The sequence below is a fragment of the Anomalospiza imberbis genome, chromosome 1 (assembly GCF_031753505.1).
Source record: "Anomalospiza imberbis isolate Cuckoo-Finch-1a 21T00152 chromosome 1, ASM3175350v1, whole genome shotgun sequence".
Lineage (NCBI taxonomy): Eukaryota > Metazoa > Chordata > Aves > Passeriformes > Viduidae > Anomalospiza > Anomalospiza imberbis.
In genome coordinates this window covers 68,361,801-68,389,715 of record NC_089681.1, presented here as the reverse complement: position 1 = coordinate 68,389,715, position 27,915 = coordinate 68,361,801, and the positions used below count along the sequence as shown (strand labels likewise).

Below are 27,915 nucleotides of genomic sequence, written 5' to 3'. Positions count from 1 at the left end.
CTTCTCAAGCTGGATCAGTGTGTAGGGAGGGCAGTCATCACGCCATCCTGAGCAGCAAGAGCTGACGTTGGGCGAAGCTGCCAGGTAGCTGAAAAAAGGCACAGAAGGCAGCTGATACCCACTTTTCAACGGTTTGTGTTTTTTTTAGTCTGTATCTGGACTTCAAGCAACACAGCGCCTGAGACAGCTCATCTGAACCACACTGTATTGCAATACTTGCTCTTCTCAAAGAAAAAGACTCCACTGAGCAGCAGAATGCTGCCAGTGTCGCAGCCAGGTCTACAATACAGAGGCTTTTTGTAACATTGCAAATTTCTTTCTGTTCAGATATTTGAAATACTTACATACACTTATATATCAATTCTTTCTTTTCTGAGGACACCTTTGGCTTTTTTTTTTCCCTGATGTGACTTCTTCATCTTGGAATGATGGGGATCTTTCTAGCTTATATTGGATTCATTTTCTTTTCAGTTATGTATATTCAACAAGGACTTTCTACCCAAGGTAAGATCACTTATTGTCAAATATGTGTGTGTCTGGTTTGCTATGCTAAAACAGACTGAGAACAGAATTGGGGTGGGGAGGGGGGGGTGGAAGGAAGAAAGGAGAAAAGAAGGAAAACAATGAAAATGTGTAAGAGGTGAGGACACCAAGCATCAGGTTTACATTTAGTTTGTACAGACAAAATTGTCTGTAAATAGGAAAAGTGAGAAGTTTCCCCAAAGTAGAAGTATAAAAGGCTTCCTTTACCCAAATGCAAAGAGGGAAATAGCAGGCACCTTGCAGAAGAGTGAAGGGGTGCTGGGGAATGGACATGCATGTGTTTGAGTTGTGCATGTTGTTATAGAGGCATGTTTGCAGACAATAAACACCTACCCGTGCATGCATAATTATTGCATTCAGACCAAGTACCGGCTGGCTAAACCTACTGCTTCGTTTAAAATATTGCAGTCTCCTTCTGTGCTGCTTTCCCTTTCCTCTCTTATTATCCTGCAATCCTCAGAGTCAGACCTTCATTCCTATTCTGTGACTATGTGCATTTGTGCATTTCTACCACTTCCTCCATCAAAAAAAAAAAAAAAAAAAAAAAAAAAAAAAAAAAAAAAGGAGAAAAAGACAAAATCGACTTCTTTGAATACCTCCCCCACCCTCGTCGCCTTCCTCCCTCCCTCTCCGCCGAAAGGCGCGCCTTGCATTTCAAGCAGCCCCGGCGCTGCAGGAGCCGGCTGTTCGGGACCCCGGGGCTGCGGCGCCGCCGTCAGCACCACGGACAGATCGCGCCCGCTGCCCGCCGCCCCCGCCTGGTCCTTCCTGCGCCTGCTGCCCCCTCCCACCGCCCCCTGCCCACCGCCCGCTGCCCCTGCTCGCCCTTCCAGCCCGCAGCTCCCCGCGGCTTCGCGCTTGGCGGTGCCACAGAGGGGGATGCCGGCAGTATTCCTCTCCGTGTCCCCACGCCGCTCACGCGTACTGACTAGGAGGGGAGAGAAGGAGCAAATCGAAAAGAAACCCCAAAACAAACTTACTAGCACCGAACACGTAAAATGCACGGTCCTTTTGGCAGTTTAAGTCGGTGACTAGCAATGGCTGGCTGGTGGGGGTGGGGGTCTGAAAAAGGGGCATCGTGGAATACAAAGCTAGCAGCTTTGAAAGTATTTGTTGCCAGGCACAGATGTAAGGGTAAAGAGAAGTAACACTGGTTACCAAATTATCCCACCAATTCCAGGTTGGCTAGGAAGACTGTATAAAAAGAGGGGAAGAGGGGAGGAGACAATGAGCAGTATTTGTTTTGCATCACATTTCCTTCAGATCATAATATGCTCTAGTCAATCTGTAGCAATTCATAACAGAAAGCGACATTGCAGAGTCTTTCCAATTTTTCCTCTTCTTGAAACACAGCATTTATTTATTAGATTGTTTTTCTGCAGTTCCCCTCACTTGACTATCATGATTCATTATGTTGCACAATTTTAAAGTGAGTGATAGGAAGGATGAGAAGGAAGTAAAGACTGAGACTTAAAGAATTACTGATGTCTTGGACAATGTCTATCAGCATTAGCTTTTATACCTAGCAGTGGTAAACTGAAATGGGCTGTTGAAGGACTGAGATATAAATATGAAGGTTAGTTCTAGAAAGTGTCTGCTGGGACTGAGAAACAGAAGGTGAATTGATTTTTGGTCTGATTATGCAAGCAGAGGTTCTCAGAATCTGAGCAACTAAGTCAGGTAAAGCCTTTGAAAAGGACATTTGATGAGTGATTGTAACACTCACTCAGAAGAGTACCCAGAGGTGCCTGTGCCAACAGCTGCTTCAGCTGGCTGTGGAACATGTAACAATTTAGAGGTCTACAGCTCAGCCCTACAAAATACAATAAATCAGTCTGATTTTTTTCCTCTCCTAAAGTGGTCTTGTACAAAATCCCTCAGTGAGTCTGGTGAAATACTGCATTCTGCCCAAGGGTATTTGGAGCTAATTATGCGAAACTTCACCAGCTCATGGGAGTAAGCAGAGGGATCTATAGCATTTCCCATGAGCAGAATTTAGAGTGTAAAGAGGGTGGATTTGTGCATAAGGGAGGAAAAACATACCTGGGTGTGAGGAAAACCAGAGGACATAATGTGTGGGACACTCAGGAGGAAAAAAAATGAAAAGAGTGGGAATAAGAAAAGAAAACAGAGAATTTAAAAGGGGGGCGGGGGAGGAAACAATAAATAAAAAAAAACAAAACAAAACAAAACAAAAAAAAAAAAAAACAACAACACAAGAAGCAGAGCATAAATGATTAGAAGGTAGCAATATGTTATGCATTTGTTTTACAGCAAAATTCACAGAGTTTCCCCGAAATGTCACGGCCACTGAAGGGCAGAATGTGGAGATGTCTTGTGCTTTCCAAAGTGGCTCTACTTCGGTGTACCTTGAAATCCAGTGGTGGTTTCTGCGGGCAGCTGAGGACCAAGAGGCTGGTGCTGAGGTGACAGGCACTCAGGTACTGATCCTCTGCCATGGTGTCATAAAACCATCTGGAGAATGATACAGAAAGGATGGGGAGGAAAGGGGAGAAGGAAAGTAGGGAAGAACAGAAGGAAGGAGTTGAAAGAGGTTCTGCATCTCCTTAGGGACTTAATTTTGACTATGAAATACCAGAGCAGCAAACTGCAGAGAAAAATGCCCACCTCAGGGGTAGGTGCCTTTGGTGCCTGTCACTTCCACGATGAAGTTAGGGCTGCTCACAAAACTACACAGGTTTTCCAAAGTCTATTTCCCCACACCTCCTTCCTGCCTTGTTAATTTTTAAAAATTGTTTCTTTTCCCTATTTCATTCTCCCTTGGAAAGCAGCTGTTCAAAGATTGCTCCTCGTGGGAATTTTACATTTCCCATGTGGCAAGATCCTACACGTGCCTTCCAGTTTCCAGCTATCGCAGTTGAGGTGGCAGCCCTAACTCCATAAGCAGTTGCCACAGGAGGGCACACGCAGGAGGGGGCGGAAGAGGCAGGGGGGAACCAATGCCCCTAAAGAAGTAAAAACCCCAAATCAGTCAACTGCGTGATTTCATCCTTCTGAGAGGGACAGGAAGGGCCATGTCCACTCCCACTGCCATTCGGGGATGCTCGACCCTATAGCCGCTGCTATCTCCTCACCGGGCGCGGCAAAAGACGCCCATGCGAGGAGGGAGGGCGGAGGGTCCGCAGGTCCGCGTTCCTCGGCCGCCCATGCCGGCTGTGCCCGGCTGTACCCGGCTGTTCCCCGGCTGTCCCCCGCTGTTCCCTGGCTGTCCCCGGCGCGGCCCGCAGGTGGCAGACGCGGCGCGCCGCTCCACGGGATCCGCGGCGGGAGCGGGAGCGGGAGCGGGAGCGGGAGCGGGAGCGGGAGCGGGAGCGGAGCGGAGCGGGAGCGGGAGCGGGGCGCGCAGCGGGGCGAGGGCCGGAGACCCACGGCAGCGCTCCTTTCCTTGCAGGTGGAGCTCCTGCCCGAGCGGGACCTGGACAGCGACGGCACAAAGATCAGCGTAAGTGTCGCCGCAGAGCGCGGGCAGTCCCCGCCGGCCGGGGGTCCCTTCCCCAGTGAGGGTCCACCTCGCCTCCGAGCGCCGAGTCTGCTCCTGCCCCGCATCTCCTCCCCATCCGAAACGCAGATTGCGGGTAGCTGGCAACCCGCAGCTCAGCGGTTGGACTCGATGATCTTAGAGGTCTTTTCCAACCTAAATAATTGATTCTATAATTCTGTAACTGCTTTCTTGACGGCCCTGGCAGAGGATGCCAGGACAGCCTTTCCCCGTGCAGGCCCCCCCGCACCCTTGGACATGGAGGCATCGACCAGCATGGTCGAGGCAAAGCCCATAGGCAGACCCTGTTTGTAACCTGTGAAAAATTCAGCCTGCACCCATCCTTGCATTTCTTGTTCTCATTTACCCTGGGCAACTGCTGAGTCTGCCTTAGCACTCCAAAGTTGGTTTTAAGGCTGAAATGTGTCTATGAAGCTGCACTTGCCTTTAGCGGGGTGTGCAACTACTTAAATGGGTGTTTTTTCAGGTCCATACCCACTGGCAGAAAGAAAGCTGGGAAAGGCTTTGGACAAAACCTCCCCATTCGGAGCAACCTCAACTTTTGACAACAGAGACTCAGTTTTATGAAAGTTACCAATCTGCTGCTTGGAGATTAAACCAGAATCTTATCTCAACAGAATTATAAAGCAGCGTTGCTCTATTACCCCTGTTCCCCGCAGGGAGAGGATGCCTTCCACAGCTGTGTCATGTCCTGAGTCAGGCACAGCCAGAAGGCTGCTTCTGACCTCAGAATAGTTTAGATCCTTCTCCCTCAGCATCCCAAGAAATGTATGGTGGTGGGATGATGGTGTGGTGCTCACTGCAGTGGAAAGACATAGATACTTAGCAGATACTGCATCATGAAAATTCCCTTTCAGCCCAGAGGGGTTTTCCCTTTCTCTGGCATAATCGCTTTTGAAGTGTTTTTGACCTGCAGACAAGGCTTTAAGTACCAGTAAAGCTTAAAACAGCAAAAATAAAGGGGAATATTTTCTCACAAGTCTTTTACTCTGCTGTTTTTGATGCCTACAAATAACAAACTAGATAATTACATCAGGTCAAAGTACACCTAAGTATAGCTGAAGGGCATTTATAAATGAGGACTCAGGTATACTGTGTTCAATACAATACATATGGTAGTCATGCTTGCATTTTCTGTGATACTTCTCACCATCAACTAGAAATGCTTTGTGTCATGGACCATATCTTCAGTTGCATTTGTAAACTACCTTACAAATGAGGCTCACATGTGGTCCTTGGCTACTATTCTACTAGACATAGGGCTAGCAGATAATTCATTCTTTATCAATACTGGCTCATTTGAAATCCCTGAAGTAGTCCATAAGTACTGAGAAACAATATAGACTGTAAAACTTGTCTCATCTTTGAAGTTACAAATCTCTTTCATTATGTATAATAATAATTAATGAGAAGGTATTTACAGTGCTCCTATAAGCTTGAATAAAGCATTTATTTTATATTTGTAATAGTCAACATTATGTTGATGTCTAAATCTACTTTTAATCTACTTACAAATCTATCCTTTTCTTTTAAAGGCATACACAGCTCCATTAGTAGTAATGTAAATTATCACAATGAAGAGAAAACTAAAGTACATTTAATAAATATTTTTAAATGCTAGATGTAGGCTGAAATACACCATTTCTGTCTGTTCTAAATGATAAAGCAGCACAAATTGAAAACATGCATATGTGTTGCCTACAAGAATTTCTAAATTTCAAATGCAAAATCAAAAACAATTCTGTTTTTCACCAGGGCTATGCAGCGCTGTTAATTTTGTGGCTCTTGCACAGTCACAATATACCCTACCATCTTCTTTCAATTCCTATGAATCTTCTTTAATCCTTTTGCTGAACATGAATTGTTCAGTAGAGATGTATTATTATTGAATATGATTTAAATAACTATCCAGCACTTTCTGTGTAATTAATATTGCATACATTATGCCTATAAGTATGTAATCTATACTTTCAACTCAGTTTGCCAAGTATAAATTCAGAGCTGGGTACAACACAACAGGCTATAAAGTCCGTTCAGTACCTTAAAGCAATGACATATTCACGAGTATTGCTCTTCAATTTATCAAGAAGGCATAATAGGTGTCTTGCCAACACTGGTTACTACAGTAGGCCAAGTTGTCAGAAGCAATATATTGTACAATCCCCGATAACATGTCTAGCTTCAATGTAGTGTTTCTCTATTTTTGTGATCTACCATGTATTCATCATCTTGATGTCTCCTTATTGGCTGTCACTGATATGACACAAGGCAACCTTTGCGTCCATGTTTATGTAATGGTGTAAGTAAACCAGGTTCAGTAGTTCTTCAAAGCTGAAGATTTATACTCCATGGAAAATCTTTTAAGTGGCTTCCTGTGGGGCAACAGATATTAATTCAGATAGAGAGTAATAGAAAATTAATTAAATATAAATTCTCTGAAGTGATGAACATACAGAAAGGAATCTGTGTTAACTTTTCCCAATGCATCTTAATACCTATCACACATTTCTGGATGTATAATTTACTTGTGTGTGTTTTAATTATCAGAAATAAAAATATGTTATGTTTCCCTCAGATATTAGAACTAATTAAAAATAAATCAGGAGTCTTTTTTTAGCTGACAACTTTTAAAACATTTCTGAACATGTGCTTCTAATAAGTATATAGGTAAAAAAGACAAAAGAAACAACCTGACACAATATGTCTTGTTATCATTAACAGAAAAAATCCCCAAATGTTTATACACACTTGAAGGGGACAAACTGAATGTAAAATATAGCTTCAATATAGTGAAGAGTATAAGCTTATCTAATAAATAGTTATTTACATAGTTTAAATCTTCATCTCCAACAAAATTGTTAATGCAATAGTTCAGAAACTGAATTATTCAATAAAGCCAACTAACTGGAAAGGTTTAACCAATAAAGTACATGGATACTAGGTTTACATAAGAAAGCTCATTAAGAATGTTCATGATCTTAAACAATTAATTGGAATGAACATGGTACTTTGGGTTTTTTTTCTGAGGCTAATTAGATTTCAGAGCAAACTATCTAAGCAGATTTGGAAAGAAGATTTCAGGCATCCTCATACATACAATTAGCCATACTCATCCTTGATGTTACTTCCCTGCAGTAAGCACAATCACACCATCAAGTGAATTTGTGCTATGCCCATAGAGTTTTTCCTAAGAAAGAAGAATTCATGACAGTGTTTTTTTTCTCTGTTTTTTTCTTTTTTCCTGGAAAATTTGCAGACTGTGAAAGTACAAGGGAATGATATCTCCCACAAGCTGCAGATTTCAAAAGTGAGGAAAAAGGATGAAGGCTTGTATGAGTGCAGGGTGACCGATGCCAACTATGGAGACCTTCAGGAATACAAGGCCCAGGCATTTCTCAAAGTCAATGCTAACAGCCACTCCCGGCGAATGCAAGCCTTTGAGGCATCCCCGATGTGGTTGCAAGACATGAAACCTCGTAAAAACATCTCAGCAGCTGTCCCAAGTAGCATCCACAATTCTGCCAATCAGCGTGTACGTGCCACCTCCAGCCCCGAAGCAGCAGCCAAAATCCCCAAACAAAGTCCACAATCAGGTATGGTAAAGCATTTTGAGCTTTCATTTGATTGCTTACCAGCATGTAAAAGGAGGCTAAATCAACAAGGTAACCAGGAATTGTGACTAGGAAGAGTGTGGTGTTCATTTGTTCCTCCTTCTCTCTGGTTCTATTCTTCCTGCTATCTCTTTACTTCCTAAAATCTGAAGAATAAGTTTCTGAGCTGAAGAAGAAAAAAACATTAAACTTCTATACGTGGATTTTATCTCTACCAGTTTTACCCACCTAAGGCTAGCTCTCAAATCAAAGCTTAGTTTTCCCTGTAGTGTGTGTGGAGACACAGGGGCATGCCAGTGGATGACTCATATAATTTTAAGATGTCTGTGCATGATAAATTAAATAAAACACTCCTCCAGATGTGTTTCTTCCTAAGTTATTTTACATCAGTCACCTAACTTCTATCTTCAACATTTCTTAAAATTAATCCACTTTCACTGACAATACTATTTTCTTAAGGAACTTGACTTCTAAATCTTAGGAGACCTTAGAGAAACCAGATAGTTTCTCTGTTGTGTAGGCTTTAGAAGGACCTAGATGCCTCAGAGAGTTTAGAAGACCTGGATGTCTCAGAGAGTGTGTGTTTGTCATCTTCAAGTGCTTGATCATTGGCTTTGTATCAGGGGTTAAAATGGCAGTGCCTCCATTGTCTGTCATGTAGAAATTAATGTTTTATACATTTTGTCAGGGGGATTTTTTTCACCATTGCATACATAACTTATAATCAATATCAGTCTTCACTTTCAACATTGACACCATAAAATTCACAGTTATACAAAAGTACACGAATATACAGGAGGTGCAGTTCTATATGATGGCAATAGAGAAATGGACAAGATAAAAAACTGAGATGTTGTAAATGATTAAATATCCTATGGAAAACAAACTGTGCAAGTTTAAGGGTTTCTAAGCTACTTCTATTTAAACTGAGGGCCAATGTAATGCACAAAATCACAGCATACCTTAAAATATGTAATGGAAGCTAATTAACTCTGATGCACCATTTATCTGCTAGTATGCTGTTGAATCAAAAACTGTGAATACAACAAATTTCACAGCACACCTGTTGTGAAATCACTTCAAAGTTACAGGCAAGAAAAGTTAGAAAGACTTTTTTATGAGGAAAATGCAATTCCTTACAGATTGGAACAATATGATTATTCATATAAAAATTCTTATTGCTGTTAAAAAGGTGATGCATATACTATCAATATTTTACCTCTGTATACACTTTTTAAAATTTATGTAAGTTGCATTCACTTTTCTTTCCTGAAATGGAGCCACTTTCATTTTTAAACTCTTCAAAAAATATCTAAGCTCTTAGAAGAAAATAAATATTTCACTTGATTTAAAACTACCATTCTACCATGGATTTCCTTTCAGATAAGCATATACACTTCTTATTTTCCATTGGACTCATACACTTCAAAGGAGCAGACTTTTCCATAAAGGGAGAACTCTGCTTTCTATTCCATCTTATGTGAAATTAATTAAAATAGTCAGAGGTTTATGAAATATGTAGCAACAGACTATACTGCATTGTGGCCAAAGTGTGCACAAAACAGCTAATCCACTAAATCATTTTGGATATATAATTTACTCTATAGTATTGTTTATGTCCTTAGTCCAAGAAATGTCTTGACTGATTACTGGACATTTCTTATTTCAGAACTTGTAGGTATTAATGGAAAGGTCCCCATTAGAAAAAAAAAATAATTTTTTACTTGAGCAAAGATTAATGCAGATCAAGTACTGACAATCAGAAATATTTTAAAAATTGAACAGATAAAATATAATTTAGTTTATTAGTTCATTTTTTATGACCAAGCACAGACAAATGCTACATTCATCAGACATGTAGCTTATCTATTGAAGAACTAAAAGTGTACCAGGAATCACACATATGCTAAATTTCAATTTAATGGTCACTTGCTCCACAAATGATTTATGATATTTTTGACATCAGATTTTAAACATCAATTGAACTGTTGAGAACCGAGATTGCTTTCCTTTACTCGAGAATCTTGGCCTGGCTTTTCCAGCTGTGGTGAGATTTGGATTTTCATTCCATTGTTGTTCTACAGTAATAGAAATATCCACAGGAGCACAAGAAAGTGGGGAGTTTTAGCTTTATCTAACTTAGAGGAGCAACTTCAGCTGAGGGAGGGGATATGTCAGTTGTGGGACCTCAAATAAAGCAGAAATGAGGTTTCATAGATGTTAATAGTCTATCTTTTTATGGTACAGAATCAACCCAACCTCCTCACTTTATCAAATGAGAGTCTTCTCTTTAACATCATGCGAACCATATTTATGCATGCACAAGACTGCTCTGTGATTACATTATATGTAAGCAATGTATTCATCCAGCCTAGAACTGTGAAACATGTTTGAATACAAATATATCACAAGTACATATTTGTACTTGAAAGATGTACAGGTTGTGATGTTTGTTCATGTTGAGTAAAACATTGACTTCAGCACTACTGCTTGAACAGAAAAGTACTACTAACCATAGGTAATTGTATCAAATATTCTCCAGTATAAAGAGCTGGTATGTAGTTATTGGCAAACAATAAATTTTACTTCCATGCTCACAGATTATTGTGAAATACATTTACAACAATGGGAAACATGACACTGTGGAATTATTAGAAATTCTGTATTCAGCTACTGCTGAAGAGCTCGGCTACTAATAGATGAAAAATTGACTCAGATTATATGACTATTTTGTCCCTAAAACTTATTTTTTAAAGGTAGATAGCACTCTACTTGTATCCTGAAGTACACTGCAGAATTTTGTTTATTTCTTAACAATGGATATTTACTATGTAGCTCTGTAAAAACATTTAACAGTCACTACCACTTTAAAACATCAGCACTTCCCAACTGAACAGATATTTCTGCTATTCTCTTGCTCTGTTCAAAAGTAAGAATGTCTTTGATAACTGTCAGGGAACTATATAGCCACAGCTGAAAAATTAAAGTGCTACAAGGCCCATTCAGTATTTGGCACTGCTCTGAAAAATATTATGTGAGTGTAAAAAAATATATTTATTACTGTAAGAATAATGGCGATTCAATACAGGAAGAAATAGCTAATGAGAATATCTCCCACAGAGTCTTTATATAATATACTAAGAAGCACTCAAAGTCAAAAAAGTCAGGAAAGCAGAAGTCAAAGCCAACACAGCTTGACCCTTTCATTTCATAATTATGGACTGCAGCAAATGAAGTAACCCATCACAGCTTAATAGGAATCTGAGTAATTTGACAGAGTAATCTGCATACATCCAAAAAATGTCCTATGCAGGTGGAGCGACAGACATATTTTTTCCTGAATTATTCATAACAATCTTAGTCCAAAGGTAAAAGTACAGAGTTATGACAAAGCTTTGCAATTCTAAGGAATTAAATGGGGTCCAAGAGCTAAAATGAATTCAGGTGAAAGGAAGCTAAATATTCTCCAAGCTGCAGCAAATGTCATTGTTTCATGGATACAAATCTAAACTAACTCTGCTGTCTGCATTCAAATCACTCAACATTTATAGCAACAAAACCAGCTGAAGAATTTGTTGTGCTGAGAATGAGTATATTCCCCCAAGCTCTTCCTGTTCTGCCAATGCTCTGTTAAAGCACTCAAAGCCATTAGTTGCTTTTCAGACTCAAGAAGATCAGTCTCAGAGAATTACAAATGAAGAAGTGACAATTAGGTCAATTTTCTGCCTGCTTATATACAGACTCTGCACATTTCTAGCAACTCTTTTGTTCTTTCATGAAGTAACAAATTCATCTATTAAGCTATCTACATGCCAAAACTTCCTGTGATGATGGCAGAGTTCCAACAAATGACTTGGAAAGTAACTCAAAGGAGAAGATGGTACTTACCTAGGCAGAATGACCTAGATTCTTGGCATCTTAAATCACAATGAGAAGCTCATCATCAGGCATGAATGCAAAAAAAGAGGATAAAATTTTTTTCTTCAGTCTGTTCATACTGATAAACATTACTTCCTGTCTCCATTTTTATCTAGACAATCTAGGAAACTTTTGTCATCAACCTATTTTAAGCACTAATTTTATTTCTGGTTTGGAATCTTTTAGGTTATAAACCAGTTTCCATGTTGTTTTTTTTTTAATTTATGTTCCGTCTTCTTTCAAAGCAAAGGAACAAAATGTCTGCTCTAGCCTCTGCCAAGGTGACAGCCACCATTACTGCTTTCTTCCCTAAAAGGATCTTTGGCTTGCATAGTTACTATTTTGGAAACTGAGTACCCATGAGTCTGGGAGGCACCAACCATTAGTGTGATTGTGGCATAGTAAAAAGTCATGTCTCTGTTTCCTTTGGACTTGATGAAAGCAAAAGCCAAATTACAGTTTTGTTCTTCTTGTTCTGAACCTTGTTCAGCTGTTCCCAGAATGCTTGCAAAAACAGTATTCCAGTTTACACCTGTATACACTGCAACCTCTGTTTTTACTTGAAATATACACTGTAATTCCCTCTTCATGAAAAGATGCTGCTCTGCTTCTTTTATTTTCTCAAAATAATAGAATCAATTCAAACCATGTTAGTTGATGTAGACCATATAGCTAGTTAGCTCTTGACCTTGAAACTGTAAACATCTTTTGAGAAGTGCTAATGTGCTCTGAATAAATTATTCGACAAAGCAACACCTTTACAGGAGCTAACCCTCCACCCTTTGTTTTTTTTTTTTTTAAGGCAAGGATTTCCAATGTAAAATCCACTCAATAATGCCTTATGTTTCTTTTAAAAACCACACTTCTTAATTTCTTATATGTGTACTTATTGATAGAACAAAATGCATACAAATACTTAAAATCCTGTTCCTAGTGCTTAGTTCACCTAGACCCAGACACAAACTCTTCCTGGTGTATCTGCAGTTCTAACTCCTGTCACAAGAAGGTTAACTGCTTTTTGTAGCCATCCTTCTTTGCCTTTGCCAACCACTGATACTATGCCACTGTCAATTTCTTTTCATTTCTATCCCTCTTATAAAAAGACAGGTTTGGGAATAAGGAAGAGAAAGCAATCACCAGCCACTACTTGTTCCTTTTTCTTGCTCTACAAGTTTGAACAGTTGTGCAATCCCACATGCCCATACCAGACTGGGTACTTGGGTATGCTTCATTACAAACATATTCTTTCTGAAATCAGAGATACTATTTTCAACATCAGTTATGCCCATGCTTAAACACTGATAATGAATCACAAGAGAAAATAATGGTTTTCTGAAATTTCTTGAGACAATATTTGGGATTTGTTGTTAAATATATTACAGCATCACTGTAACTCATATTTCTGTAAAAATGATGGTACTTGGATGCTGCATTTGTTATTTTTTACTCATGAAGCTGTTCATGAAACAGTGAGAACAGACACAGTTGTAACTAAATGTACAAAGTCCAAGAAAATAATTTTGTCCTTTACCCATCTACATTGTAGTTTATATAATGCACATGTGCTGAGATCTTTCCTATTCTTTTAGTAATATTACCAGTGTGTTTCACTGTCATTGCTACATATGCACTTAATCATATCTCTTCCTTGCTTTTAGCTGCTTAAAAATAAACCCTTCAGACTAACCTCATGTTTAGAACAAAATTCACATACAAAGCTTTGCTAAGATACCACTCAAGAGCTCCCAGAGTAGCAGAATCACAGTTCTGTTCTACATGCCTGATACAACTTTCTTTGGTAAATACTACTAGAACGATTGTAGGTGGGCACACATTCAGTAAACAAAGAGAAGAAAATAAAGGAAGAAGAGAAAAAAAAAAGGGTGGGAGGGAAGCTGTGTATGATTTGTTTGTCAGCTCACTCAAATTGATTTTCATTGCTTCACAATCAGACAGATTGCACGGGGTCATCAGAGATTGCAGTGTATGTGACAGGGCCTACTCTTGAAATAACTGATGGGATTTCCTTGCTTCAGAACACAATCCATTTGTTACATGACTGATATACAGCAAAGCAGAAGATATTTTCGCTTTTTTCAGATGAGAAGCAGGCAATTCCCCTTCTATGGCGTCCTACTTCATTATGAAAATCCTTTGCATCACATAAAACGGAAAAGAATGGGTGCAATTATCTACTGGCTGGAATGGATACAACTCTGCTGAAGTCTAAAGGATGTAATTCATCTAAAATAGCAAAAAAATTGGCTAAAGGATGAGGATGAAGATGAATTCTCCTCTACTCATAATGTGAGAGTGAATTACAAGAAGAATTGAAGCTTTGCTCTGCTTGTACCACCTGATAAAGTTTAGGACAGTGGAGGTTTCTGGGAACTGAATGAAGGGAAGGAAAACACCTGAAAACTGCTCTTTTCAGCTTGCAGATTCAGGGGGAGAAGGCATTCTGGATGGTGGGTTTTGTTGCTTCAATTTTTTTCTGTGTGCATTTTCTTCACCTTTGATCATCTTTTTTCTAGTGTTTCTCTTTGAAATCTTAGCCTAGACTAGCTAGAAAGCTCAACAATATCAGTATCTTCTTATTCCCTAGAGAGGGATTTCATATTTTATTAAATGATTTAAAAGCTTCAAAGATATTCCAGAAACTGTTACTGTATTTATGCTAGAGTAATAATTAATTCTTCTTTGTTGATGATAAAGATGGATGGTATTTGAAGAGAAACTAATGATCTTGCTGCATTCCTTGAGAAGACTACTCCAAACTCCATTTTACCCTGTCATAGGGAAGTTGCCACTGTACTTTTTGGCAGTGCAAATTGTTAGCCTGTCTGTGTGTGGGTGTTCTAGTCAGATCCATCTCACTGAAGTTTGATCCCCCACCTACTCACGAATGCTACTATCTTGGAAAAACCTGTCTAATTTTCTGTGAATAAAAATGTGAAAGTTAGTTGCACAGCCCCATTTACAGTGCTTCAAACATCCAATCTGTGTGTTCATCAACCACCAAAAATGCAAAGTAAAGATCTGGATGCTACTTCTGCTGCCATTCCTGTTTTTACTGCTGTTATTACCTCAGCTGCTGTTGTTTCCTGTGACACTGACTGAGGATTTTGGCCACCAAATCACAGCCACGGGGCTATAAGGATTATAAAAATGACTTCAACAAGGCTACAGAAGACAGTGAATCTATCTCCATTCTGTGCCACTGAAAGAAAAAGTTGAAAAGACAAGATATTTTGTCAAGGAGAAACAATTAATCAGTCATGAAGCCAAGAACTAGCAGTAGGTCTCACAGGGAGCTATACATTCAGAGGGTGCAAGGCCCTTTAGTAGAATTATAATGTTAGATAATATGACTACATAGGTTTGTGCCTGCCTGAAATGCTGACAAAATAACAGGTCAATTTCCTATTTTGTACTTTTGTGAATTATTACCACACATTCAGTATTTACCATTTAGTGACCATCTTTTACCTGAAGAGTCTTTGAATATTGATTAATATTTCATGGTTATGATTGATCCCACATCTCAGATGTATTTGGCCAAATATTTTGAGCTTCATTCTCACAGTCCACCATTTTCAAATTAGTGTACTGTGGTTGTAGGAGTGATTTTTTTTATTTGCTTTTTTTTTTTTTTTTTATTTGCAAAACAGAAATACCAAGGGGGAAGGCTTTGGACTGTGAACACTGATTTAGCTCTAGCAGTTTAAAATGTTGCCAGACAAAGTATTTGTCTTTCTTCAATCAGAAGTTATTGTCCCAAATCTTGATGGCAGGAGGAGATATTTGTCCACTGCTCAGCTTTCCTAGTTCACTGTGTCAAGCTTCTATATTGTCATAAAGACATTAATGGCAGCTGATAATCTAAAACAGGGCTCTTAAATTGAGATAGGTTAAGAGATGGCATGAGGTTTGCTTGTATCACTTTTACTATTGGGGATTTAATTTCCATAAGAGGGGGAGGCAGAGAGATGGAGGCACTATCATCTTAAACTGCTCCAGCTAAACCCATTAAAAACTTGTGAGTCATAGCTCTTAGGCAGAGGCACCTTCTGTTTGTCAGAGACATTGTTCTAATCTCTGTAACAACTGCATTATTCACCAGGCAAAGGATCAGAGGAATGGTCCCTGCCCCAAAACACTTGCTATCTAGGAATCAGACAGAAGAAAACACACACATCCAGTGGAAATGTAGCTGAATTTCATGAAAACAGTTCTTATATAAATGATATAAACAGGAGACCGGGTTGACTGTATGTCAAACATAAGCCTGAGTGTCAGGTGTAAAAAATGAGAAAAGGGGAACTGCACGTCACATATTGAAATATTGACAAAAATCAGATTTTTTTTTATTCTGTCTGTATTATAATACCTTCTTTGCATATGTTTTTCATGACAGTGCTGTTGAAGATGATAGTGTAATATTAAGTATCACCCACTCAAATTTGCTTTCCAATAGATGAATGAATTAACAAGATACAAAAAGCAAAAGGGCAAAATGACAAGTGCAATGCTCTTTTTCTTCAGATAAGAGTCCTGTTGTAACTTTATGGTATCTTTCAAGAATGGCTCCATTCACTGTTTAATTAAATGTGGTTTATATCAAATATACACAAATTTATATGCACATTACAAAAATGGTGAGCAGTTTGTGTTGGAGGCATGTTTAGTTACAACACCACAAACTGGCTACTAAAAAAAAGAATCAATTCAAGCATTTTTGTTAACAGCCTAAATTCCACCTTCATTCAGTAGAGGGCATAACGATATGAAAGTAGAGTGCTGATATAAAATTATGAGGATGAGTTACCACAGAACAATCAGAAATAAATGCATTTTCGTTAGAATCAGCCATTTCATAAGATAAATACAAATGCCCTGGTTTATATTTTTTCTTTCACACTTAAAAAAAGGTAGAAGATTTTTTTTATCTGTGGTTTTGAGAGATAGGATGAAAGAGAAGAATGTGAGGGAGAAGTGCCCAGTGCTGATAAGAGCAGTTAAAAAACCTACTGCCAGTTGTTCTGAAACAATAACAATTATCAATTGCATTTGGTTAAGCTTTCAGCCCTCCCCCTCAGCTTTGAACTAGTGCAATAGGCATTGTTTCCTGGACTGCTTCTCACACAAGTTTTATTTAAATAGCTAACACTGATATTTCACAGACGATATGGAAACACCTCTTTCAGCAGCCATTTTCCCATAAAGTACTCTCTCACTGAAATAGAAACAGCTGAAGTCAATGCTTTACTTACACATGTGAAAATATTTTTGCAAGTCCAAACACCAGCTAAAGGAAAGAAGAGAAATAGGATGTCTGCTACAAATGGCTGATGTTTGGATATTTGTGACTGTAGGCAGAATGTCATTCTCCTGAGAAAGTCAGGGAAGGTGGAGAAATTGGCTAAGTCAACTGCACTATCCATTAAATCTTTCTGAAAAGCTGTGTTCAAGCTCAACAGTCACTTTTGGCCATTTTCATCAGAAGAGTACAGACATCTATAAATATTGATGAACTTCCCATTTTAATTATATGTTTAATGATCTTACACCTCCTGTCTGCTCAAGGCAAGAGGATGACAGGGTTGAATCATTTTGGTGATCTTATTTTCATCTTTGAGAAGGACATAAGAGATTCTCTTAGCTTCTTCATAGTGCATGATGGCCCAATTAGGAAGCCTGGGTCTACTCATGAGGCTTAAAAATGAGATATGAAGAAGAGCACTTTTTTAAGATTTAAACAGGGAATGATGACTCTCAGATATGTTCTAGTAGAAAGACAAAAATGACAAGAACTAAATTTTTCTCTAGGTAGGAGTTAATGTCAGGAATGATGTAGAAAGTGGTGTAGAATGAATGTAGTGGTGTGTAGAAGTGATGTACAATGGAAAATTCCAATTTATTTCGCACCAGTATACCCTTAATTCTACTTCTGTCCATCTTGGCATTGTGAAAATGAAGAAGTTATCCAAAGTCCCACTCCTCTTTCCTTCTCCTTTCATACTGCTATCTGTTGTCCTTTTATAGTTTTGCTATGGCTTGTTCTGGACCACTGCCTGAAGCCAAATATAATTTTTCCTACATGCTACCAATATTTGAAGTCTCCTCTATTTTTTTCTCTTCCAAGTGCTTCCATCTCAAGTTTGCATTAGAACATGACCTGAGGTGTAGCTGACAGCAAGGTAAAGCCTGTGACCTGCCTTAGCCCACAAAGGGTTCCAGAAGTTATTATAGCTCAGATTTCTGGAAGAACTCTCTCTTCTGTTTAGGGTTGGAAAGTTGTAACTTTTTTTTCCCCATTACAAGACTGAACAACTCTGGGTGCCTTATCTAGTAAAAGCTAAGGATTAAGCATCCATCTGGAATCCCATTTCTCTTTCTCATTTCCTCTTCTAGGCATCACTAAAAGAAAATGAATAGACATCACATAAACAGAGCTACATGCTGAATGCAAAGCCTAAGTAGACTTCAGGGAAATTCAATACATAGCCTGTTCTAAATTTCTTCTGGTGTGTGAGACAAATTCATTTGCCCTCTGCAGTATGTGATGAACAAATCACATTATTTTAAGCTGATTACTGTACAGCCAATTGAGAAAGATGGAGTAAAAGCCTAAAAAAAAGGGTCTCCATTGAATATGAATGATACTTACTGCTCAACTTCATTCAGTCATTCAGTTCCCCAAAATTAAACACAGACAACTGAGCCCTAAAACAAGTCATTGCCCCAAAGAGGGAAAGGGGGATTTTACATTTCTGGACAAGAAAATTTCTTCCTGAGTGTGGGTATATTTATCCTATCACTACAGAAGAGATATACACAATTGCAATTTATAAAATTCAGAGGAATAAGAATGATCGCAATTGGTAGGCCAGGGGGGAAGAATCTATTTATTGAAATCCTGTGTGAGACATATTCAAATAAAACTTCAAAGAAAATCAGTCATACTTGGTTTTACCTGTCTTTATGGAAATAAAACTGCAGATATCCTCCAAGTAATCTTATGGTTTATTTATGTCCCCAGTAAAATTAAGGCAGATATCACATGAACTTTTACTTACTTTTCCTGGAAATAATGTAAAATTATGATTTTGTCTGGGTTCAACTGGGGCTGACAAGAAGAGTATTTCAAATCTAACAGTATAAAGCAAAGCTAAATGTTGCAAAACCAGGCATTTAAAGACTGAAAACCTCAGCACAAATTCCTGAGAAATGAAGCTTCCAAGCTTTCAACAGCTCTGTGATTTCAGAAATCAGTAGAACAACAAAATTAACTCATACCCAGCACAGCCCAAATATATGTCTCAATACACGTGTTGATATTTTGGCCTAATGTAATCTGTACAGAGAATCTGGGATGAACTTTTGTGTGACTGGCTGTATTTCTCCTGTAGTGGTCAGCACAAAGCCAGGGCTCTACTAAGGCATTACTCTTTCCTGTGATCAGTGAGTTACTACTTAAAGTAAACTCAAGGATACCCTAACTAAACCTTTATGTTTAGTAAAGTACTAAAGAAATGCTGTTGAATTTTCAGATTTCTTCTGTTATTTGTATGAGAATACTCTGTGCACTGTACACACAACTGTAAGGAGACAATTTTCAGAGGCTCTGACAGCTATTGAGGCTCAGAATGCTGGATGCTATTACATCCCAGAGAAATCCTAAACCTTAGAAAGTACAGGGAATGCCAAACTCGCTAAACTTCAATAATGGCAGATGCAAACTGTTTGAGACCCAGGGTGGTTTACCATGTAAGGTACTCTTACAAATAGAAGATGCTAAAATTTTAGTTCCTGAGGCAGCTGCTTTGTTCACAATTCAGTGTTTCATCCAGTTGTGAAAATAAATGGGCAAAATTATTCAACCATCCCTGCTTGCATCCCCAAATCCCATGTATCATACACAAATTTTGTCTGATCAATATCTTAGTGAAGGCAAGAGATCATGCCTATTTGCATTCAGGCAGGGAATGAGTAACTACCTTTTTGACCAGTTGCATTTTACCAAGAATCTACACCTTCTAGTGGCTTTATTTTATAATTAGATGCTCTAAAACAAATTTCATTAACACAGAAAAATTGATGTTTAGCTGTGTTGATGTTTAGTTTAGTGGGGTTCATACACCATGAGCCTTGAAATACAAGCACTTGTGACAGAGACTTTTTTTTTTTATTTTAAAAACTAGGGTCACAATTTTTTTTCACTATTTTTTTCTTTGTGTTCTTAACATTTAAGTAAATCATAAATTCAAATAAAACATGGTTTCAAACACTTTAATGTCATGAACTAATCTTTCATGCTGTTGCACAAAGACTCATCATCACATGCCTTTGGCAATGTAGCATTTGTTTACAGGAAAAAGCTAAGTATTTCAGGGATATTTGCCCTTTTGGATATCTGTTGGAGCAGGAAATAAAAGACAACTAATGGGAATTTGCATATCACAAGAGAAATTTAACTGGAGCCCCATGGCTGACAGGTGAAACTGTGAGAGTGGTGAGAATGTCTGACCCAGACATCAAGTGGAGTTTAACTAATAATGTAGAAATAATGCACACATACATTACATGACAGCTCTTCTTCTGAGTGATGGTCTTTGACGATTACATAATTGCTGTCCAGCTTTACCCAGTGTTGTTGACCTGCAATAAAATTTCTTTTAGCTCTTATTATGTTAATTATAAAGTAATGCTTGAAATGGTGGGATAATGAGTAATCAGTGTATCAAATCCACAGCCAGATAGACAGCTTTTAACTTAACATTAACATGCTGTCTGTTCAGGTGATACTCTTCAAGTCCTAGACAGAATGGTAGACTAAAAGCACACCTGCATGGAAGTCTGAATTTGGATATAGTGGAATTGAGCCTCTGATTTAAGCACCCTATGACTTCCAGATTCCAAGACAAAATGAAAATTTGTGAATACTTTTTTCCACTTTTTTTTTCAAGATTAAAAACAAAACAATAAAATATGAGCAAAAAAGACAGAACAGAAAAAGGGGAAAATATGAAAAAGCTGCTTTCAGTTTTGCTATGTTCTTGTTCTACCTTTTCAGGTTTGACTCTTGCAAAATCAAAACAAATACTTAGGTTCATGAAAGAAAAAATACAATTCTTCTTCTCTGGAAAACAAAAATCTGAGTATACTTAAACTTCAATTTTATTTCATAAAGCATCACTGAAAAGGTGAGAGCACACCTAATAGCCATATATGTCACTGTATATTTCAAGTCAATTTTGTGTGGGCTGACATAGGACTAAAAATTTCTCTGTATGGATTAAACAGCATTTTGGAAACTATTAAATCAGATTAATATCTAACAACCACTTCCCAAAACCTTTCAGAGGATGCTGTCTATTACAGCTTTTTTCCAATAATCTTAATAGCCCCTTTTCCCACATAGAAACTGAAATGGTTTTAGTTGTTATTTCCCTTAATTTTTTCCAATATGTTTAGAATTGGAATTTAGTTTGTACTTACTGCATGTACTCTAGTCTAAATCCCCTGCAAAATAAACAAACTTGCTGTTTAGAGAGAAACACAGATGTAGACCATGTGAAATTAATTGGAGGGATGTCATGATTTATGGAGAAACTGAACATTATAAATAAAAAGGTTATGTCCATGCATTATAAATTACCCTCTAATTTGGGGATCTACACATTGTCTTATTGAAAAAAGAAAAATGAAAGGAAAAATCAGAGAATATTTGGTCTGCAAATATGGTGCTGCTTTTCCCACTGTAGCATATTTTAAGTTAAACCTTGATATCATACTTTTTGTCTTCTGCACAGTTTTAAAATTCTCAAATTGTAATATAATTAATTGTTATAAAAACTATTTTAAAATACATTCATGAGATTCTTCCAAGTTCCATTATATGTATTTTGTGCAGACAAAATGTATCTCTAAGGATCTGTTTAGAGTTGTATTGAGATATATTTCCTTAGTTCATACAAAAATAAAAAATATTAAATGGAATAAAAGAAGTAAAAATAATTAAATACATCAGGAATTTATCTAACACTCACAAAGATTCTAACTGAGTTTTGCTAACCTTGTTAAGGAAAGAAAAGCCTTCATAAAAATCTGTCAACTAACAGTTTTTGCAGAGAGAGAGAACAAACTCATGCTGCGGTAAAATCAAAACCAGAAATCGAACTCTTGGGTTCAAGATCATAAATACTACCTGTGTGAGAACAACACAAAGGAAAAAGTTGCAGCAAATTTGCTTGTGCATTTGCTTGTTTGTAATACAGAACAAGTGTCCTGAGAAGCAGAGTAAACTACAGCAGTGTACTACAAGTAACGTTATCAGTCAGGCAAGAGAATGGTAGGGCTTCCCACTCATGTCTTCTTTCAGTACAAACTAAGCACAAAGTTCCTTTGGACTTCTCTTGGAAAAATGTTATTAATGTCTTTCATTCAAGTTTTCATTTAAAAACTATTATTTATTTAGCAAATCAGTTCACACTTTATAATTGAAATATTACTATTGCTTAGAAGTTCTTGTGTATGTGACAGAGGACTAGGGGTGTTTTATGGAAACTGCTATGTATGTAACATCTCACACATATATTTACCAAAGCAAGCAGTGTTTATCTAAAATCTGTGATTTAGTTTAATCCCCTTTTCAAGAATGAAAAATTACTAAAGACAGGAACAGAAATACTTCTTGCTTCACTATAGTTATCAGATACATAGAACAGTGTTACATTTGAAAACTTTAAAAAACTAAGCACTTGCCTGGATTTCTTTTTGCTTTCATTGTGTATATTCCTTATGATAAATGTGCTTTTGGGGGCTGCAATGAAATCCATAATTTATTTTAATATTAAGTTCTTTACAAAAACATACATGATTAATAGATTGAAAAAAATCAACAATTTATTACAAGTCCCATCATTCTCATGGATTACTTATAAACCATTGTTACCCTGATATAGGACTAATGCCTCTACCCATCAATAATATTTATCCTTTTCAAATATACAACACAGATATAAAATCTATTAATCATTATTCAACCTGTTTTAATCTGAACTTGTACTTACAGTGCTACCAAATTAGATTTATAGCTTTAACCTCAAGTAATTAGTTTCAAATTTTGAATGTAATTCCAGATGATATGGGGAGTTATCAAGCACTGATACTTGGCATGTAAAACAACTAAATACTCATGCCCTTGGTGTGTGAACATTTCAGTTTAATCAGTCTAGCTCCGAATGTTTTTATTCTGCTAACATACTAAATACAATGTCATAGGTTTAGAAATAATTATATGGACCATTGTTTTCATAGCTTTTTAAAAAGAAAACAAAGTCTGGGATAATATAATTCTCAAAAATAAATAGTCCAAACCTTTTGGCAGTCTGTGTCCCCCTTGTAAATAGCACAGTCATTTGCCTGCATCTCCTCTGGTTTATAAGAAAATGGTCTTTAGCCACTGGATGACGTTTTTGTTAGCAGTCAATAATGTGATGCTGGAAATGATTTTGTAAAGAACACTCTGAGGTGGAAGGTGTTTGGTTTTGTTCCTCTTGGTTTATGGTTTCATTGGTTAATATTGTTTAAAAAGACAGACAAGAAAAAAAAAAAAAAAGCAAATCAAAACAAAAAAAAACCCTCCCTGGGACTGAAATACTTTGTATGTGTTGTTGTTTGCAGTGCATGCCAAGACATTCATGGGCACCAGAGCCAACCTGGCGAGCTAATTAAATAAATAAATGTATATGTTTAAAACAGCCTTATAAGGAGCATTGGAAATCTGCAAGATGAGCGAATATCTTATAACTTCTTCCGCAGGTGCGAGGATAGCTACAAGCCATGGACTTTCTGTCCTGCTTCTTGTTTGTGGCTTTGTGAAGGGTGCTTTGCTTTAATCTAAAAGTGCTGACTTTTTCCAATATCACTTTCTCTTCTTAAAGCAAAGAGCAAATCGCCTGTAAAATCCACGGAGCGGACAGCAAAGTTGACCCTAACCTCCAACCATCACTCTGCACCCAATGTACTCTAAACCTCTACACAAGGAGCACCTTCTTCAGGAAGTACAAACAAAATTACTAAATAAATAAAATAAAATAAAATAAAATAAAATATTATAAAAAAGAAGAGGATACCACATGTTTTCTTGATATCTCTTATTTTCTTCGGCGTATCACTGATATTTTATTTGAAGAGAACTGGTGTGATGTAATCAAACATTTTGTAACAGCAAGACCTAGTTTCCTTTTCTTTCGGCAAGGAGAAGCCTCATCCTTGACTTCTCAGGGGTTGGCCTGCGAGTCCTTAGTATTACAGAATTAACCATGGATGACATTTGGTTTCCTACGCTGAAAGAACCATTCCAGCCTGGAAGCAAAAAGAGGCCAAATAATGAAACAAACTATAGTGATTTAACATAAATAGAATACACACAAACTTTATCAAAAAGTCTTTTTTTTTATTTTCTTTTTTTTTTTTTTGCATGAGGAATAGGAATATTCTACTAAGCAGCTCACCAGACTATGGGATGTTGTTTCTGAAAAACATATGAGGATATTTTTCTTTTGAGATTTTTTTCTTTTTGTTTTCCAATATATTATTCTTTTCACCCTTTAAGGTTTTTTTCCTTGTCTTTCTGTTTGTTTCTTGTTCAATGATGGCAAGTACCAACTTAGGCCAACCCCTGATGACTATGTGGAGGTTTATATATATACATCCTTTTTTTTTTTTGTGTGTGTGTGCTTTCTATATTTCAGTGTGTTTTCTCTAATTTTGCAACTCCTGTATATGCAAAACTAACTTAAATTCTGTAAATTGCTTACAGTCTGTGTGATATAACTTCAGAGTAGACATACTTTGGTCCTCATGCAAGCCAGTTTTTAATATTATCTGTATGTTGTGCCACTAAGAAACATCTTTATTTCCTTTTTTGACAAAACACCACTTTTTAATTCAGTAATGTGTGGATTTTGTAATGCATATCTTCACTTTGTCTGGTTTGACACCCTTCAGCCCTCTGTTTGCTCTGTAAATGCACATTAAAATTTGTTATGGTCTCTAGACAATGAATTATTTTAGTTTGTATGTTGTGTTGGAGTTCAGATGCTGAAATCTCTTTGAATTTGTGATGTTTATAGAAGATGAAGTGATTCAATCACTAAAGACTGTAAAATGCAGATTTGCAGTCAAATACTGCACGTAAAGGAAGGTTAGAAACAGAAAACAGAAAAATAAACCAGAACATGTCTTTAAGGATGTTCTTTTGGTAAAGAATTTTAGGAAAGTGAATTTATTACACTGATAAAATATATTTGCATCACAGCTCCTTCTACATGGCCAAAGAAGTGTCTTACTTTGCTTTTTCTGAAAGTGGATTGTCATTACTCATTGATATTCTTAATTAAAATACTTTTTGTCTGTGAACTGAATGTGAGAATTTTGCTGTTGAATGATGTAATATGTGTTACATGAATTACATTCATTAATGCAGGAAGCAAAAATTGCTACCATTTGCAGCTGCAATCAGGAAGGTTTTTTTCTTTTTCCTGTCTTTCCATTGATGCTGAAAAATTCACACCCTTTCATTTATCAGCACAGACAATCACATACACCACATGCTTATTATGATCTATTTATAGCAGCATTAAGTAGCTGCAGTGTGGTCAGCTGTGTGATTTCTCCTCACATTGTAAGTACTGCAGAAGAAATTTTAAAAGTATGTTTATTATCTCATCAGTCTGTGGTCTACAGGCCTAGCATTTTATTTCAAAATATGCATAAGTCCGATGTCTTCCCCCATTACTTTCAAAGGATAAAGAACAAATAAAGGCATAGAATTAACCTTTTGTTAACCTAATGCTTTGGAACAGGATAATATATTTGTGCAGATCTAATTTCCCATAAATTCTGTTGTGTAAGCTTGATTGGGAATAGTCAGTCTTTCTTCAGTTTTAGACAAGTCTTAGCAGTAATAAAGAGAGCAGAAGTTCAGCATAATACAATCAGATCAGGTGTAACCATCAGGAGAAATAAAATTTCTTTTATTTCAACATAAAATTTATGACCCATTTAGAATATTGTATATTGAGAAAGTTTTTCTCCATAGTTATAACAGTTTATCAGGCTACTGACAAAGAAATTAAAAACTGTCCCCATTAAAATGTTCTGAATCAAAGCCAATATTGTGGATCAGAGAGGATAGAAAGAGGAAAGAAAAAGTCAAGGGTCAGAGCTTTTTTGAATTCTCGCTTTCTGAAAACACCTGTGGAACCAAACTTTGAGAGGTCTGGAGAAAAATCTCCCTTTTCTTTCCGAAACAGCTATCTATGACTGGACAATGTGAGAATCTCCTGCTTGGAGCTTGGAAACTTCAGTTTCTGTTGGTCTTAACTGGAACCAAATACTTAATGGCACATGTATTTTATTTGTTTACTGTATCCATATATTGTATTAATATTCCATGTATGCACATAGAGACTGCCCATCATAGGGCATTTGACAGCACAGTCTAGCCTCACATTGCTTAAGTTGTTACTGTGTTAAACTGATACTGTGTTTTGCTTTATGCTGTTAGCTGCTTGGATATAAATCACCATGTACTAGGAATTCAGATTAAAGAACGAGCTGAAATTAAAAGCAGAATTCTAGACCACTTGGATTAGTGTGATGCAAGCCAGAAGACATTCACATGTTATGATCTGCTATTGTACAACTGTGTCAGCAAAAAAAAAAAAAAAAAAAAAAAAGGACAAAAGAAATCTGTAGGACTTTTGAAAAGCCTTTAAATTTTCCATGAGATACTAAGAGGACATAGAAATTGTCCTCCTTCCCCTCTCAAAACCACACATCCAAAGTCTTCAGATAAGGCTGATCCAGTCCTTCTAGTTGCAGATCTAGAGCACAGCTTTAGTTTCTGCCAATCTGTGTGGATGCAGCAGCAACAGGAGCGGGTATTACATTTCTAATTTTTAAACTGTGTCTTAACAGCTATTCTTCAAATTGAGAATCTTCCTGGAGCTCCTAGAATTTCTCAAAATGGAAGTTAAGGTGCAGTAGACACCCTTGTTTCTAAGAATTCTTTTATGAATAATATTTGGCATAGGAATGAAACTACTACTATTTTCTGCCAGGTTCAATTCTAGTTTGTATTTAATACAAATACATTTTTAAAAAGTGGCTTAATTAAAACTTGAAAAGCTCCCTGTTGAGTAGGGTATCTAGAAGGGCAATTTGCATCTAGCAGTCGTAATATCTCTCAACTCAATGTCCTTATCCATTTTACAAAATTAGTCCATTTTTGAAGTGGTCTTTTACATGACTCATGCTTCTCAAATTCTGTCCCGAAAGCCTCATTGCATATGGTCACTTTCTTCAGGTCTTTCCAATAGGTTTTGTCTTTCAGAGAAGAATAGACATGGGTAAGTATGAAACACTTTTTTATTTCAAGGTATATGCCATCTACACTAACACACCTTGAGATCTGATGTATCATCAGGCTAAAAGAAGCATGTTCCAGCCCCGTAAGGTGTCAATGACACCCTTTGTAATACATGGAAAAAAGATCCATGGCATTTTGGTACTGCTACCAGGGATTAGTACTGCAACAGAGCCTATCTCAAAAATTCTCCTTTTCAATGGTTATAAGTATTCCTTTAAGCTCTGGAGCCTCATGCATAGAAGTTGCTGTATAACATGTTTGAATATCTCTTTCTTAATTGCATTTGGTAGACTTTACAAGTCTATTAAGAAAAGTACTAGAAAATTCGAATGGTAAGCACTGAATGTATCAGAAGTAATTGTTATTTCTTTTTCATTCTCAATATTGAATACTTACATTAGAGCGGTACCTGAAGGCAAAGGTCAGAAGTAGGTATAAACATGAGACACCATGGCAAAAATTTTAGGACTCTTTGGAAGTTCATACTTTTTCATCTAATTCAGTGCTACTGTGATTCAAAACCAGATCATACCCTAAAACCATTTTTTTTTTCACATTCATTCTTTAAAGTACTTTTACTTCATTCAAATAAAGTGAGGAAACCATGACCAGTGCAAAAAATCTGTATACTTGCCTGATATTTTTCAGTGTTAAACACTTAACTTCTAATGATCTTTAATTTCTAATAGTCTTAACATCTAATGATGTTAAGTGATATCATAATTTAAGTCATCATTTAAGTCATTATTAAAGAAAACAACAAAATCCCTCTCCCTCCAAAAAAAACAAAATTGGCATGGCTGGCAATATTAAATTCCTTCCTTAAAAAAAAAAATGAAATAAAAAACAATTCAAACCTTTGTCATTTGCAGGGTACGGGA

The 27,915-nt window shown here is 37.2% G+C and overlaps 1 protein-coding gene across 4 annotated transcripts; it reads left to right on the top strand.

Moving 5' to 3' along the window:
• VSTM2A (V-set and transmembrane domain containing 2A) lies at positions 1 to 26,354 on the top strand. 4 transcript variants are annotated; one of them, XM_068195827.1, is made up of 5 exons: positions 1 to 504; positions 2,818 to 2,984; positions 3,956 to 4,006; positions 7,320 to 7,656; positions 23,281 to 23,418. In XM_068195827.1, the coding sequence occupies exons 1-5, from the start codon at positions 426 to 428 to the stop codon at positions 23,325 to 23,327; spliced, it is 681 nt and encodes a 226-aa protein (XP_068051928.1). In that variant the 5' UTR covers positions 1 to 425; the 3' UTR covers positions 23,328 to 23,418. The 4 variants fall into 4 exon arrangements, with proteins under 4 accessions (XP_068051928.1, XP_068051934.1, XP_068051910.1 ...); XM_068195833.1 differs by lacking the exon at positions 23,281 to 23,418 and adding an exon at positions 13,693 to 15,233; XM_068195809.1 differs by lacking the exon at positions 23,281 to 23,418 and adding an exon at positions 23,541 to 26,354 and having other exon boundaries at positions 2 to 504.
• Positions 26,355 to 27,915: the final 1,561 nt, after the last annotated feature.

Excerpts from the sequence above, each read along its gene's own strand:
- VSTM2A (XM_068195809.1), top strand. The coding sequence starts at position 426 with ATGATGGGGATCTTTCTAGCTTATATTGGATTCATTTTCTTTTCAGTT. Across the intron at positions 505-2,817 it reads ACAAGGACTTTCTACCCAAG|CAAAATTCACAGAGTTTCCC; the intron begins GTAAGATCACTT and ends TTTGTTTTACAG. Across the intron at positions 7,657-23,540 it reads CAAACAAAGTCCACAATCAG|CAAAGAGCAAATCGCCTGTA; the intron begins GTATGGTAAAGC and ends CTCTTCTTAAAG.